Below are 14,111 nucleotides of genomic sequence, written 5' to 3'. Positions count from 1 at the left end.
AGGACATACTCTCCTCTGACAGAGCCACTGACTCTGTGTGAATGTCAATGCTTGTTAGCCGACGGTCATAAGTGGAACAGGTTGTCTCATGTAGAAATCTTAGCGCCGTCCATTATGCTGCTGAGGAAATCTCACAAACATGCAACGTCGTCATGACCAGTCAGAGATGACACCAGCGAAGACTGATGGAAGTTGGCGCCACCCTGTGACAGCGACTCGATCACACATGTAGCTCAGCTCGGCATGATGTGACTGTTCTACTGGTGCATTTGAGGCTGAGGGGATGTGTTACAGGTCAAATTTAACAAACATGCTGACAGAGTATAGTTAAAGCTACATATATACATATTTCTGCGTAGAATTTGTGATTACTAATATTATAAATCTGTGAGATGCTTTTCCCCTGACAAGCTGCCATGATTTATAAATGATGTACAACAAACAACACGTACCACCCATGGCCATATCTACCATTGAGGACACAGAGGACATCGGTGTTATTTTTTGCATAATTTGCTATGAAGTCCGTGAAACCGAAAGTTAAAAAATACGCGTTTTAAGCGGCCCATGGTATCCCCGGTAAAGTCTGTAAAGAAGTGTGAATGAAATTCGGGTTTTGACGCTCTACGGAAAGCTCCGCTGTGTTCTCATTAACATTACTAGTGTAGTGGCCATTCTCAACATGTATGTTTGGCCCGCGGTGTTGATGGTTTCAGTTTTCTTTTTGAAACGGCAAAAAGTGACCTGCAGTAGTTGAGTGTGTGTGTCTGAAAAATTACTTAATTTCTTTAAAGAACACAAAACATATGTAAGAAAGTGGAAATGAAAGGAAAATCCTAATACAGAAAGAATTATGGTCTTTAAAATATCAGGAAACGCCACCTGATATATTGCAATATCCTCAGGAAATATTCTGTTCATAATTTTATACTAAGTAATAACTTAGTACTTACTATCCGTTCAGTATGGGTACTTTCTTAGTACATAGATTGTATTACCATCTAGTTTCCAATTACGTTTCCATGTACTTACTTGGTACTGATAAACAAAGTTATTTTGGTACTTTCCTAGTAGATAGAAAGAGAGAAAGGAGGAGGGAAATATGGCAAGTAACCCCCAACAGAAAATATCTACAAACCAATAAACCTAGGGGAGACACTTATAATGTTGTACTGTTATGATCTCCACTGCTCTCTGCTATCATTGCCCTCGCTATCGGAAGTCATTTATGCTTCTGCCCACTGATATGGTTTTGAAACTACTGTCAAACAGTAGTTGCTCTCCAAACGTCTTAAAATGCGCAAATTTATATCAGGGAAATAAAAACAAAATTGGACCTCAGTATTGCTAAAATCCTCGATACGGGCCTGGTTCCACCATTACAGTTCCATCCCTGCATTGTTCAAAATGTGTTACTCAGCTATGTGATGTGTTTCACCACCTGCCCCCCCCCCCTTCAATTCCTTCACATCAGGGATTATGACCTGACATGTTACACATGTTAATCTTTGAGTGAGTGAGTGAGTGCAAACCTACTTGTTAAAAGATGTCTGGTCTTGAAGGTTCAGGACCAAACTGTCAGCATTGAGGTACACCTTGTTCTGAGATGATGACACCTGTGAACAGCCATCATAATCATCATCATCATCAATATTCAATCCTGTGAGTTGTATCAGACAGCCATGAGACAGGACAGAACCAGTGGTACTGACCGTCTTAGCGATGCTCTGTGCTGCTCTAATCCTCCTCAGCTTCAGGTAACCGGGGTTCTTAGTCACTGCTTGGCCCAACTGACCAACACACACACACACACACACACACACACACACACACACACACACACACACACACACACACACACACACACACACACACACACACACACACACACACACACACACACACACACACACACACACACAAGAAATGTGATGCAAGGTCGGCAATGTCACGTTGTGTTACTATTCAGGCTCTATAATAATCAATAATTCGTCATGATTCAAGTTGACTTAAAAAGAGAAACTGTGAGAGCACCATCTTAGCAGCTTCAGCTTCTCCCTCTGCCTGGATGATCTTGTGTCTCTGGTCTTGTTTGGCTTTCTCCACATAGAACTGGGCCCTCTGGGCCTCCTGCTGGGCTGAACACAGACACCAGCACTCAGGACACACTTGGTTATTCTGACAAACTTCCTCAGTTAAACAAACATTTCAGAGAGATAAAAAATAAATTCTACCAACAACCAAACCCTGAAACTTCTGGTTGAATCTTTTGCCCCTGTGAACAGGGTTAGGGTCAGCGCTGTCATTTAATGGAGTTTGGAGGAGAAGTGGAAGGGGATCACCGAAAAACGTCTTTTTCTCCATCTCCTTAAGGTAACATAATAACTATGCATAAGTAGCTCATATAACCCCACTTAAAAATCACTGAACTATCCCTTTAAAAGACCTGCTGGCTGGTGGCGCTGCCACTCATGGCTTTCGCCTAGTGGTCAGTGCGTCGGTCTCCCATCGGCTCAATGAGCTGACTACTGTTTGCTCCTGTCATAAAACATTTTTTAAGTCTATTGTAAATTCTTAAACTTCTGAGATGATCTGCTGGCTCTGTTCCTGAAGCCACTGTCAGCAACTAACCTACACATTAAACAAGAACCTCTGTAGATTTGTGAAACGTTTAAAGTGGACTGAATTTGACAGGAGATGATGTGAGATCACTGTGGCAGCCGAGCAACATGACAACATGAACATGGTGTGTGTGATGCTGAGCCTCACCAACTTGCTTGGCCTCCACAGCTGCAGTGTACTGGCTGCTGAAGCTCAGCTCAGTGATGGACACGTCGTCGAGGATGATGTTAAAGTCTTGAGCTCTCTCAAACAGCTCCCTGCGCACCAGCAGGGACACCTACACCAACACTCAATATCAACTTCACATCATATCAGAAAACATAACATCTGTTGAGAAGAAGTGAACACGTACCTGTGCTCTCTGGGTGATGAGCTGTGAGGCGTTGAACTTTGCCACCACAGACTTCAGCACCTCGTTGACGATGGAGGGAAGGACGCGCTCATCGTAGTCCTTCCCCAGCTGCTGGTACATGACGGGCAGGTTGGACGCCACGGGCCTGGACAACACTCGCACTGCTATGTTAACCATCTGCAAATCTACACAAAGTTACACATTATACAGAACAATATCCCTGTCATAAAACATGAAAACTGAGCAGCAGCTTTAAGTGTACCAAGCCTGTGCAAGGCAACCAATATGTTCCTTACTGTACATCACTATCACTGTGTGTGTCACTACTATCACTACATACTAGTGCCCTCTTCTGGTGTAAGCAGTGTTTACATCACAAAAATCATTCACTATATGATATGATCGAAGATTTCAGGGGGGGGGGGGGGTGATAACAAAGCACTAGACATAGAAGCACTGTATGAATATCTGGGTCAATGTATGAGATAATGTATGTTGTGATTTGGCGCTTTACAGATAAAATTGAATTGGGTGAATGTCAGATGCGCTGTAAAGTGCATTGAGTGGTCAATAAAACTACATAAATACAGTCACTGGCATGATTCTCGATGCACATGCTTCATATTTACAAAACTAAGCTGCAGATAGTCATTCTATTCTCAAAAATGTTTTGTCAGAGGAGAGTTTAAAACTTGTCTTCTGCTGGTACATTACAGAATTGCATGTCTAAATCTACAGTACCTTGACTAGGCACAGGAGCCCCATAGTCAATCTGAAGCATCAGGCCAAAGAACAGCAGAATGATGGGCTACAAAGTTTTGCAAATCTACTGTCATCTCGTCTCAAAACCTAAACAAAGTGCACTGCTCTACAGGAGTGATCCAGCACAAGTTCTCACGTGACGACTGATGATGATGTGCGATGCAGTAAAACCTCCGCCCTGAGCAGTGGACCTGACTTGTGCTGGTGCAGGAGTTCAATGTGCACTGGAGTGTTACTGGACAGATGTATAATATAATACTATAATATTATAATATTACATTACATTAATTTTACGTAAAGCAACTTACAATCATCGAGCCGGCAGCATTCAGGGCCTTGACTAAGGGATGACCTGGAATCGAAACCCCACCTTCTGTACCAAAGTCAAGTGTAACATACTAATGTTTTAGACAAGAATCACCACCTCCACCCAACAGTCGGTCGAGACTCATAATATATGTAGAGAGGACTTTGGAGGAATTTAAAAAAGGGATTGAGAATAGTGTGATGTTACTAAAATATGAATTATGGCCAAAGAACTTGATTTTCATTCTCATCAGTTCAGCCTTGACTGCAAGCGAACGTCATATCTCAGAAGAGAAGAGAGTGTGTGTGAGAGTGAGTGCGTGCGTGCGTGCGTGCGTGTGTGTTACCTTTGCTGCCAGTCAAAGAGGAGATCTTCCTGGGCCTGGCTCTGATATCATAGATGATGGGGTACTGGAACCAGGGGACCCTATGACACACACACACTACAGTTGTAGTAAATGTCAGTGTCACACAGTCCTCTGCCACACACACAAACACTTCTTAAGAAGACCAACAACCAGTCAATATGACAATTAAAGGTGAATGAATCGAGAGCTTCCACCAACTGTAATGCATTTATCAGTTGAGCAATATTTTCCTCCCTATCAGTGTCTCCTGCATCAACTCCTTAATTCACAAAGGGAATTAAAGCCTTGATGCAAAGGTTACAGATGCTTTTTCAAAATAGCAACAGGTTAGAGGGTTCAGCTGCACACAGCAGAGACAGACCTATAACAGCAATCAATACTCCAGTCCAGCCGACCATCAACGTAAAGGAAACAAAGACCATACTAACATAATAAAGGCTTTAATGACTGCGTAACAGTTTCCTGCTGCTAATGCTAAAACCAACATGTCCAAACTGTTAAAATGTGAGGTACATTAGCTGAACTGACACACACTCCTTTAACTATCTGAACCTGAAAATCAGCAAAATACAACCAAGTATCTGTCCTGTCTGGCAGTGCTAATATACTAACCTAAATCTGTGGCATATGAGCAGCAGAAGCTGACGAAAACAAAACTTTTTATTTTAGTCCTGGGTAAAAGGGCGATAATAAACTACTTCTGAGCCTGGTCATTTGTGGCTCCAAAATGGAGCATCAAGAAATGAAGAGGAAGCCAGTGCAGAGGGTTAACACTGATGTAGTATGTGACCATGTGTTGGGTCGTGTTAGAACAGAGTCAGTGTAGATGAAGTGAGTGAACTGATCAACTGATCCTACCTGAAGTGCAGCCCCTCAGCAAGTACAGTGTCCATCTGCATGCCTCCAATCCTGTTGAAGATGATGGCTCTGTGCCCACCTTCCACTGCACGCACGCACACACAAACAAACACACACACAAACACACACACACACACACACACACACACACACACACACACACACACACACACACACACACACACACACACACACACACACACACACACACACACACACACACACACACACACACACACACACACACACGCAAAAGATTTAAGGACTGGGAAAGATACAACACAGCTTTCTGAAAAAGGTTTTGACATGTTGCTGTTAATGACAGATATTATCAATAGTATAATCAGGATTAACTGACCCTCAGACAGCTCTGACTCTCTGACCCTCAGACTCTCTGCAGCTCTGACCCTCTAACCCTCTGCAGCTCTGACCCTCTGCAGCTCTGACTCTCTGACCCTCAGACTCTCTGCAGCTCTGACTCTCTGTAGCTTTGACCCTCTGCAGCTCTGACTCTCTGAACCTCAGACTCTCTGCAGCTCTGACCCTCTGCAGCTCTGACTCTCTGCAGCTCTGAACCTCAGACTCTCTGCAGCTCTGACTATCTGACCCTCAGACTCTCTGCAGCTGTGACTCTCTGTAGCTGTGACCCTCTGCAGCTCTGACTCTCTGCAGCTCTGACCCTCAGACTCACTGCAGCTCTGACTCTCTGACCCTCAGACTCTCTGCAGCTCTGACTCTCTGCAGCTCTGACCCTCTGCAGCTCTGACTCTCTACAGCTCTGACCCTCTGCAGCTCTGACTCTCTGTCCCTCAGACTCTCTGCAGCTCTGACTCTCTGCAGCTCTGACCCTCTGCAGCTCTGACTCTCTGACCCTCAGACTCTCTGCAGCTCTGACTCTCTGAAGCTCTCAGAGCTGCAGCTGTGACTCTCTGCAGCTCTGACTCTCTGACCCTCAGACTCTCTGCGGCTCTGACCCTCTAACCCTCTGCAGCTCTGACCCTCTGCAGCTCTGACTCTCTGCAGATCTGAACCTCAGACTCTCTGCAGCTCTGACTCTCTGACCCTCAGACTCTCTGCAGCACATGACTCTCTGCAGCTCTGACCCTCTGCAGCTGTGACTCTCTGCAGCCCTGACTCTCTGACCCTCAAACTCTCTGGGGCTCTGACCCTCTAACCCTCTGCAGCTCTGACCCTCCGCAGCTCTGACTCTCTGACCCTCAAACTCTCTGCGGCTCTGACCCTCGGCAGCTCTGACCCTCTGCAGCTCTGACTCTCTGCATCTCAGACCCTCTGTAGCTCTGACTCTCTGCAGCTCTGACCCTCTGCAGCTCTGACTCTCTGCAGATCTGAACCTCAGACTCTCTGCAGCTCTGACTCTCTGACCCTCAGACTCTCTGCAGCTGTGACTCTCTGCAGCTCTGACTCTCTGACCCTCAGACTCTCTTCGGCTCTGACCCTCTAACCCTCTGCAGCTCTGACCCTCTGCAGCTCTGACCCTCTGCAGCTCTGACTCTCTGCAGCTCTGACCCTCTGCAGCTCTGACTCTCTGCAGCTCTGAACGTCAGACTCTCTGCAGCTCTGACTCTCTGACCCTCAGACTCTCTGCAGCTGTGACTGTCTGCAGCTCTGACCCTCTGCAGCTCTGACTCTCTGCAGCTCTGACCCTCTGCAGCTCTGACTCTCTGCAGCTCTGACCCTCAGACTCTCTGCAGCTCTGACTCTCTGACCCTCAGACTCTCTGCAGCTCTAACTCTCTGCAGCTCTGACCCTCTGCAGCTGTGACTCTCTGCAGCTCTGACCCTCTGCAGCTCTGACTCTCTGACCATCAGACTCTCTGCAGCTCTGACTCTCTGCAGCTCTGACTCTCTGCAGCTCTGACCCTCAGACTCTCTGCAGCTCTGACTCTCTGACCCTCAGACTCTCTGCAGCTGTGACCCTCTGCAGCTCTGACTCTCTGCAACTCTGACTCTCTGACCCTCAGACTCTCTGCAGCTGTGACTCTCTGCAGCTCCAACTCTCTGCAGCTCTGACCCTCAGACTCTCTGCAGCTCTGACTCTCTGACCCTCAGACTCTCTGCAGCTCTGACTCTCGGCAGCTCTGACTCTCTGACCCTCAGACTCTCTGCAGCTCTGACTCTCTGCAGCTCTGACCCTCTGGAGCTGTGACTCTCTGCAGCTCTGACCCTCTGCAGCTCTGACCCTCTGTCCCTCAGGCTCTCTGCAGCTCTGACTCTCTGCAGCTCTGACACTCTGACCCTCTGCAGCTCTGACTCTCTGACCCTCAGACTCTCTGCAGCTGACTCTCTGCAGCTGTGACCCTCTGCAGCTGTGACCCTCTGCAGCTCTGACCCTCTGCAGCTCTGACCCTCTGCAGCTCTGACTCTCTGCAGCTCTGACCCTCTGCAGCTCTGACTCTCTGCAGCTCTGACCCTCTGCAGCTCTGACCCTCTAGAGCTCTGACCCTCCGCATCTCTGACCCTCTGCAGCTCTGACTCTCTGACCCTCAAACTCTCTGCGGCTCTGACCCTCGGCAGCTCCGACCCTCTGCAGCTCTGACTCTCTGCATCTCTGACCCTCTGTAGCTCTGCAGCTCTCTGCAGCTCTGACCCTCTGCAGCTCTGACTCTCTGCAGCTCTGACTCTCTGCAGCTCTGACCCTCTGCAGCTCTGACTCTCTGCAGCTCTGACCCTCAGACTCTCTGCAGCTCTGACTCTCTGACCCTCAGACTCTCTGCAGCTCTAACTCTCTGCAGCTCTGACCCTCTGCAGCTCTGACTCTCTGCAGCTCTGACCCTCTGCAGCTCTGACTCTCTGCAGATCTGAACCTCAGACTCTCTGCAGCTCTGACTCTCTGACCCTCAGACTCTCTGCAGCTGTGACTCTCTGCAGCTCTGACCCTCTGCAGCTCTGCCTCTCTGCAGCTCTGACCCTCTGCAGCTCTGACTCTCTGCAGCTCTGACCCTCTGCAGCTCTGACTCTCTGCAGCTCTGACCCTCAGACTCTCTGCAGCTCTGACTCTCTGACCCTCAGACTCTCTGCAGCTCTAACTCTCTGCAGCTCTGACCCTCTGCAGCTGTGACTCTCTGCAGCTCTGACCCTCTGCAGCTCTGACTCTCTGACCATCAGACTCTCTGCAGCTCTGACTCTCTGCAGCTCTGACTCTCTGCAGCTCTGACCCTCAGACTCTCTGCAGCTCTGACTCTCTGACCCTCAGACTCTCTGCAGCTGTGACCCTCTGCAGCTCTGACTCTCTGCAACTCTGACTCTCTGACCCTCAGACTCTCTGCAGCTGTGAATCTCTGCAGCTCCAACTCTCTGCAGCTCTGACCCTCAGACTCTCTGCAGCTCTGACTCTCTGACCCTCAGACTCTCTGCAGCTCTGACTCTCGGCAGCTCTGACTCTCTGACCCTCAGACTCTCTGCAGCTCTGACTCTCTGCAGCTCTGACCCTCTGGAGCTGTGACTCTCTGCAGCTCTGACCCTCTGCAGCTCTGACCCTCTGTCCCTCAGACTCTCTGCAGCTCTGACTCTCTGCAGCTCTGACACTCTGACCCTCTGCAGCTCTGACTCTCTGACCCTCAGACTCTCTGCAGCTGACTCTCTGCAGCTGTGACCCTCTGCAGCTGTGACCCTCTGCAGCTCTGACCCTCTGCAGCTCTGACCCTCTGCAGCTCTGACTCTCTGCAGCTCTGACCCTCTGCAGCTCTGACTCTCTGCAGCTCTGACCCTCTGCAGCTCTGACCCTCTAGAGCTCTGACCCTCCGCATATCTGACCCTCTGCAGCTCTGACTCTCTGACCCTCAAACTCTCTGCGGCTCTGACCCTCGGCAGCTCCGACCCTCTGCAGCTCTGACTCTCTGCATCTCTGACCCTCTGTAGCTCTGCAGCTCTCTGCAGCTCTGACCCTCTGCAGCTCTGCAGCTCTGACTCTCTGCAGCTCTGACTCTCTGCAGCTCTGACCCTCTGCAGCTCTGACTCTCTGCAGCTCTGACTCTCTGCAGCTCTGACCCTCTGCAGCTCTGACCCTCCGCATCTCTGACCCTCTGCAGCTCTGACTCTTTGACCCTCAGACTCTCTGCGGCTCTGAACCTCGGCAGCTCTGACCCTCTGCAGCTCTGACTCTCTGCATCTCTGACCCTCTGTAGCTCTAACTCTCTGCAAGTCTGACCCTCAGACTCTCTGCAGGTCTGACTCTCTGACCCTCAGACTCTCTGCAGCTCTGACTCTCTGCAGCTCTGACCATCTGCAGCTGTGACTCTCTGCAGCTCTGACCCTCTGACCCTCTGCAGCTCTGACTCTCTGACCCTCAGACTCTCTGCAGCTGTGACTCTCTGCAGCTCTGACTCTCTGCAAATCTGACCCTCAGACTCTCTGCAGCTCTGACTCTCTGACCCTCGGACTCTCTGCAGCTGTGACCCTCTGCAGCTCTGACTCTCTGCAGCTCTGACCCTCAGACTCTCTGCAGCTCTGACCCTCTGACCCTCAGACTCTCGACAGCTGTGACTCTCTGAGGCTCCAACTCTCTGCAGCTCTGACCCTCAGACTCTCTGCAGCTCTGACTCTCTGACCCTCAGACTCTCTGCAGCTCTGACTCTCTGCAGCTCTGACTCTCTGACCCTCAGACTCTCTGCAGCTCTGACTCTCTGCAGCTCTGACCCTCTGCAGCTGTGACTCTCTGCAGCTCTAACCCTCTGCAGCTCTGACTCTCTTACCCTCAGACTCTCTGCAGCTGTGACTGTCTGCAGCTCTGACCCTCTGCAGCTCTGCAGCACTCTGCAGCTCTGACCCTCTGCAGCTCTGACTCTCTGCAGCTCTGACTCTCTGCAGCTCTGACCCTCTGCAGCTCTGACCCTCCGCATCTCTGACCCTCTGCCGCTCTGACTCTTTGACCCTCAGACTCTCTGCGGCTCTGAACCTCGGCAGCTCTGACCCTCTGCAGCTCTGACTCTCTGCATCTCTGACCCTCTGTAGCTCTAACTCTCTGCAAGTCTGACCCTCTGACTCTCTGCAGCTCTGACCCTCTGCAGCTCTGACTCTCTGCAGCTCTGAACCTCAGACTCTCTGCAGCTCTGACTCTCTGACCCTCAGACTCTCTGCAGCTGTGACTCTCTGCAGCTCTGACCCTCTGCAGCTCTGACTCTCTGCAGCTCTGACCCTCAGACTCTCTGCAGGTCTGACTCTCTGACCCTCAGACTCTCTGCAGCTCTGACTCTCTGCAGCTCTGACCATCTGCAGCTGTGACTCTCTGCAGCTCTGACCCTCTGACCCTCTGCAGCTCTGACTCTCTGACCCTCAGACTCTCTGCAGCTGTGACTCTCTGCAGCTCTGACTCTCTGCAAATCTGACCCTCAGACTCTCTGCAGCTCTGACTCTCTGACCCTCAGACTCTCTGCAGCTGTGACCCTCTGCAGCTCTGACTCTCTGCAGCTCTGACCCTCAGACTCTCTGCAGCTCTGACCCTCTGACCCTCAGACTCTCGACAGCTGTGACTCTCTGAGGCTCCAACTCTCTGCAGCTCTGACCCTCAGACTCTCTGCAGCTCTGACTCTCTGACCCTCAGACTCTCTGCAGCTCTGACCCTCTGCAGCTCTGACTCTCTGACCCTCAGACTCTCTGCAGCTCTGACTCTCTGCAGCTCTGACCCTCTGCAGCTGTGACTCTCTGCAGCTCTGACCCTCTGCAGCTCTGACTCTCTGTCCCTCAGACTCTCTGCAGCTCTGACTCTCTGCAGCTCTGACCCTCTGCAGCTCTGACTCTCTGCAGCTCTGACCCTCTGCAGCTCTGACCCTCTAGAGCTCTGACCCTCTGCATCTCTGACCCTCTGCAGCTCTGACTCTCTGACCCTCAAACTCTCTGCGGCTCTGACCCTCGGCAGCTCTGACTCTCTGCAGCTCTGACCCTCAGACTCTCTGCAGGTCTGACTCTCTGACCCTCAGACTCTCTGCAGCTCTGACTCTCTGCAGCTCTGACCATCTGCAGCTGTGACTCTCTGCAGCTCTGACCCTCTGACCCTCTGCAGCTCTGACTCTCTGACCCTCAGACTCTCTGCAGCTGTGACTCTCTGCAGCTCTGACTCTCTGCAAATCTGACCCTCAGACTCTCTGCAGCTCTGACTCTCTGACCCTCAGACTCTCTGCAGCTGTGACCCTCTGCAGCTCTGACTCTCTGCAGCTCTGACCCTCAGACTCTCTGCAGCTCTGACCCTCTGACCCTCAGACTCTCGACAGCTGTGACTCTCTGAGGCTCCAACTCTCTGCAGCTCTGACCCTCAGACTCTCTGCAGCTCTGACTCTCTGACCCTCAGACTCTCTGCAGCTCTGACCCTCTGCAGCTCTGACTCTCTGACCCTCAGACTCTCTGCAGCTCTGACTCTCTGCAGCTCTGACCCTCTGCAGCTGTGACTCTCTGCAGCTCTGACCCTCTGCAGCTCTGACTCTCTGTCCCTCAGACTCTCTGCAGCTCTGACTCTCTGCAGCTCTGACCCTCTGCAGCTCTGACTCTCTGCAGCTCTGACCCTCTGCAGCTCTGACCCTCTAGAGCTCTGACCCTCTGCATCTCTGACCCTCTGCAGCTCTGACTCTCTGACCCTCAAACTCTCTGCGGCTCTGACCCTCGGCAGCTCTGACCCTCTGCAGCTCTGACTCTCTGCATCTCTGACCCTCTGTAGCTCTGACTCTCTGCAAGTCTGACCCTCTGACCCTCTGCAGCTCTGACTCTCTGCAGCTCTGACCCTCAGACTCTCTGCAGCTCTGACTCTCTGACCCTCAGACTCTCTGCAGCTCTAACTCTCTGCAGCTCTGACCCTCTGCAGCTGTGACTCTCTGCAGCTCTGACCCTCTGACCCTCTGCAGCTCTGACTCTCTGACCCTCAGACTCTCTGCAGCTGTGACTCTCTGCAGCTCTGACTCTCTGCAGCTCTGACCCTCAGACTCTCTGCAGCTCTGACTCTCTGACCCTCAAACTCTCTGCAGCTGTGACCCTCTGCAGCTCTGACTCTCTGCAGCTCTGACCCTCAGACTCTCTGCAGCTCTGACTCTCTGCACCTCTGACCCTCTGCAGCTCTGACCCTCTGCAGGTCTGACTCTCTGACTCTCTGCAGCTCTGACTCTCTGACCCTCAGACTCTCTGCAGCTGTGACTGTCTGCAGCTCTGACCCTCTGCAGCTCTGACTCTCTGCAGCTCTGACCCTCTGCAGCTCTGACTCTCTGCAGCTCTGACCCTCAGACTCTCTGCAGCTCTGACTCTCTGACCCTCAGACTCTCTGCAGCTCTAACTCTCTGCAGCTCTGACCCTCTGCAGCTGTGACTCTCTGCAGCTCTGACCCTCAGACTCTCTGCAGCTCTGACTCTCTGACCCTCAGACTCTCTGCAGCTGTGACCCTCTGCAGCTCTGACTCTCTGCAGCTCTGACCCTCAGACTCTCTGCAACTCTGACTCTCTGACCCTCAGACTCTCTGCAGCTGTGACTCTCTGCAGCTCCAACTCTCTGCAGCTCTGACCCTCAGACTCTCTGCAGCTCTGACTCTCTGACCCTCAGACTCTCTGCAGCTCTGACTCTCGGCAGCTCTAACTCTCTGACCCTCAGACTCTCTGCAGCTCTGACTCTCTGCAGCTCTGACCCTCTGCAGCTGTGACTCTCTGCAGCTCTGACCCTCTGCAGCTCTGACCCTCTGTCCCTCAGACTCTCTGCAGCTCTGACTCTCTGCAGCTCTGACCCTCTGACCCTCTGCAGCTCTGACTCTCTGACCCTCAGACTCTCTGCAGCTGACTCTCTGCAGCTCTGACCCTCTGCAGCTGTGACTCTCTGCAGCTCTGACCCTCAGACTCTCTGCAGCTCTGACTCTCTGACCCTCAGACTCTCTGCAGCTCTGACTCTCTGCAGCTCTGACCCTCTGCAGCTGTGACTCTCTGCAATTCTGACTCTCTGACCCTCAGACTCTCTGCGGCTCTGACCCTCTAACCCTCTGCAGCTCTGACCCTCTGCAGCTCTGACTCTCTGTAGCTCTGACCCTCTGCAGCTCTGACCCTATGCAGCTCTGACCCTCCGCAGCTCTGACTCTCTGCAGCTCTGACCCTCTGCAGCTCTGACCCTCTGCAGCTCTGACCCTCCGCATCTCTGACCCTCTGCAGCTCTGACTCTTTGACCCTCAGACTCTCTGTGGCTCTGACCCTCGGCAGCTCTGACCCTCTGCAGCTCTGACTCTCTGCATCTCTGACCCTCTGTAGCTCTAACTCTCTGCAAGTCTGACCCTCTGACTCTCTGCAGCTCTGACCCTCTGCAGCTCTGACTCTCTGCAGCTCTGAACCTCAGACTCTCTGCAGCTCTGACTCTCTGACTCTCTGCAGCTCTGACTCTCTGACCCTCAGACTCTCTGCAGCTGTGACTGTCTGCAGCTCTGACCCTCTGCAGCTCTGACTCTCTGCAGCTCTGACCCTCTGCAGCTCTGACTCTCTGCAGCTCTGACCCTCAGACTCTCTGCAGCTCTGACTCTCTGACCCTCAGACTCTCTGCAGCTCTAACTCTCTGCAGCTCTGACCCTCTGCAGCTGTGACTCTCTGCAGCTCTGACCCTCAGACTCTCTGCAGCTCTGACTCTCTGACCCTCAGACTCTCTGCAGCTGTGACCCTCTGCAGCTCTGACTCTCTGCAGCTCTGACCCTCAGACTCTCTGCAACTCTGACTCTCTGACCCTCAGACTCTCTGCAGCTGTGACTCTCTGCAGCTCCAACTCTCTGCAGCTCTGACCCTCAGACTCTCTGCAGCTCTGACTCTCTGACCCTCAGACTCTCTGCAGCTCTGACTCTCGGCAGCTCTGACTCTCTGACCCTCAGACTCTCTGCAGCTC

General features: G+C 51.7%; 1 protein-coding gene across 2 annotated transcripts in view; it reads right to left on the bottom strand.

The window, feature by feature from the left end:
- The window catches only part of phb2b (prohibitin 2b), a 40,901-nt gene that overhangs the window by 4,657 nt on the left and 22,133 nt on the right, over positions 1–14,111 (bottom strand). Inside the window, exons 3-9 of one of the 2 annotated variants that reach the window (XM_035648486.1) lie at positions 5,269–5,353; positions 4,390–4,485; positions 2,975–3,159; positions 2,770–2,899; positions 2,035–2,138; positions 1,713–1,790; positions 1,537–1,616 (exon numbers count right to left, since the gene is read on the bottom strand). In XM_035648486.1, the coding sequence (XP_035504379.1) occupies positions 1,537–1,616; positions 1,713–1,790; positions 2,035–2,138; positions 2,770–2,899; positions 2,975–3,159; positions 4,390–4,485; positions 5,269–5,353 (758 nt within the window). The remainder of the gene's footprint in view (positions 1–1,536; positions 1,617–1,712; positions 1,791–2,034; positions 2,139–2,769; positions 2,900–2,974; positions 3,160–4,389; positions 4,486–5,268; positions 5,354–14,111) is intronic. The other variant, XM_035648485.1, reaches the window with a different exon arrangement.

This window comes from Scophthalmus maximus, chromosome 13 (genome assembly GCF_022379125.1).
Source record: "Scophthalmus maximus strain ysfricsl-2021 chromosome 13, ASM2237912v1, whole genome shotgun sequence".
Lineage (NCBI taxonomy): Eukaryota > Metazoa > Chordata > Actinopteri > Pleuronectiformes > Scophthalmidae > Scophthalmus > Scophthalmus maximus.
The sequence above is the reverse complement of the archived record's forward strand: the minus strand, read 5'-3'. Positions and strand labels throughout refer to the sequence as shown.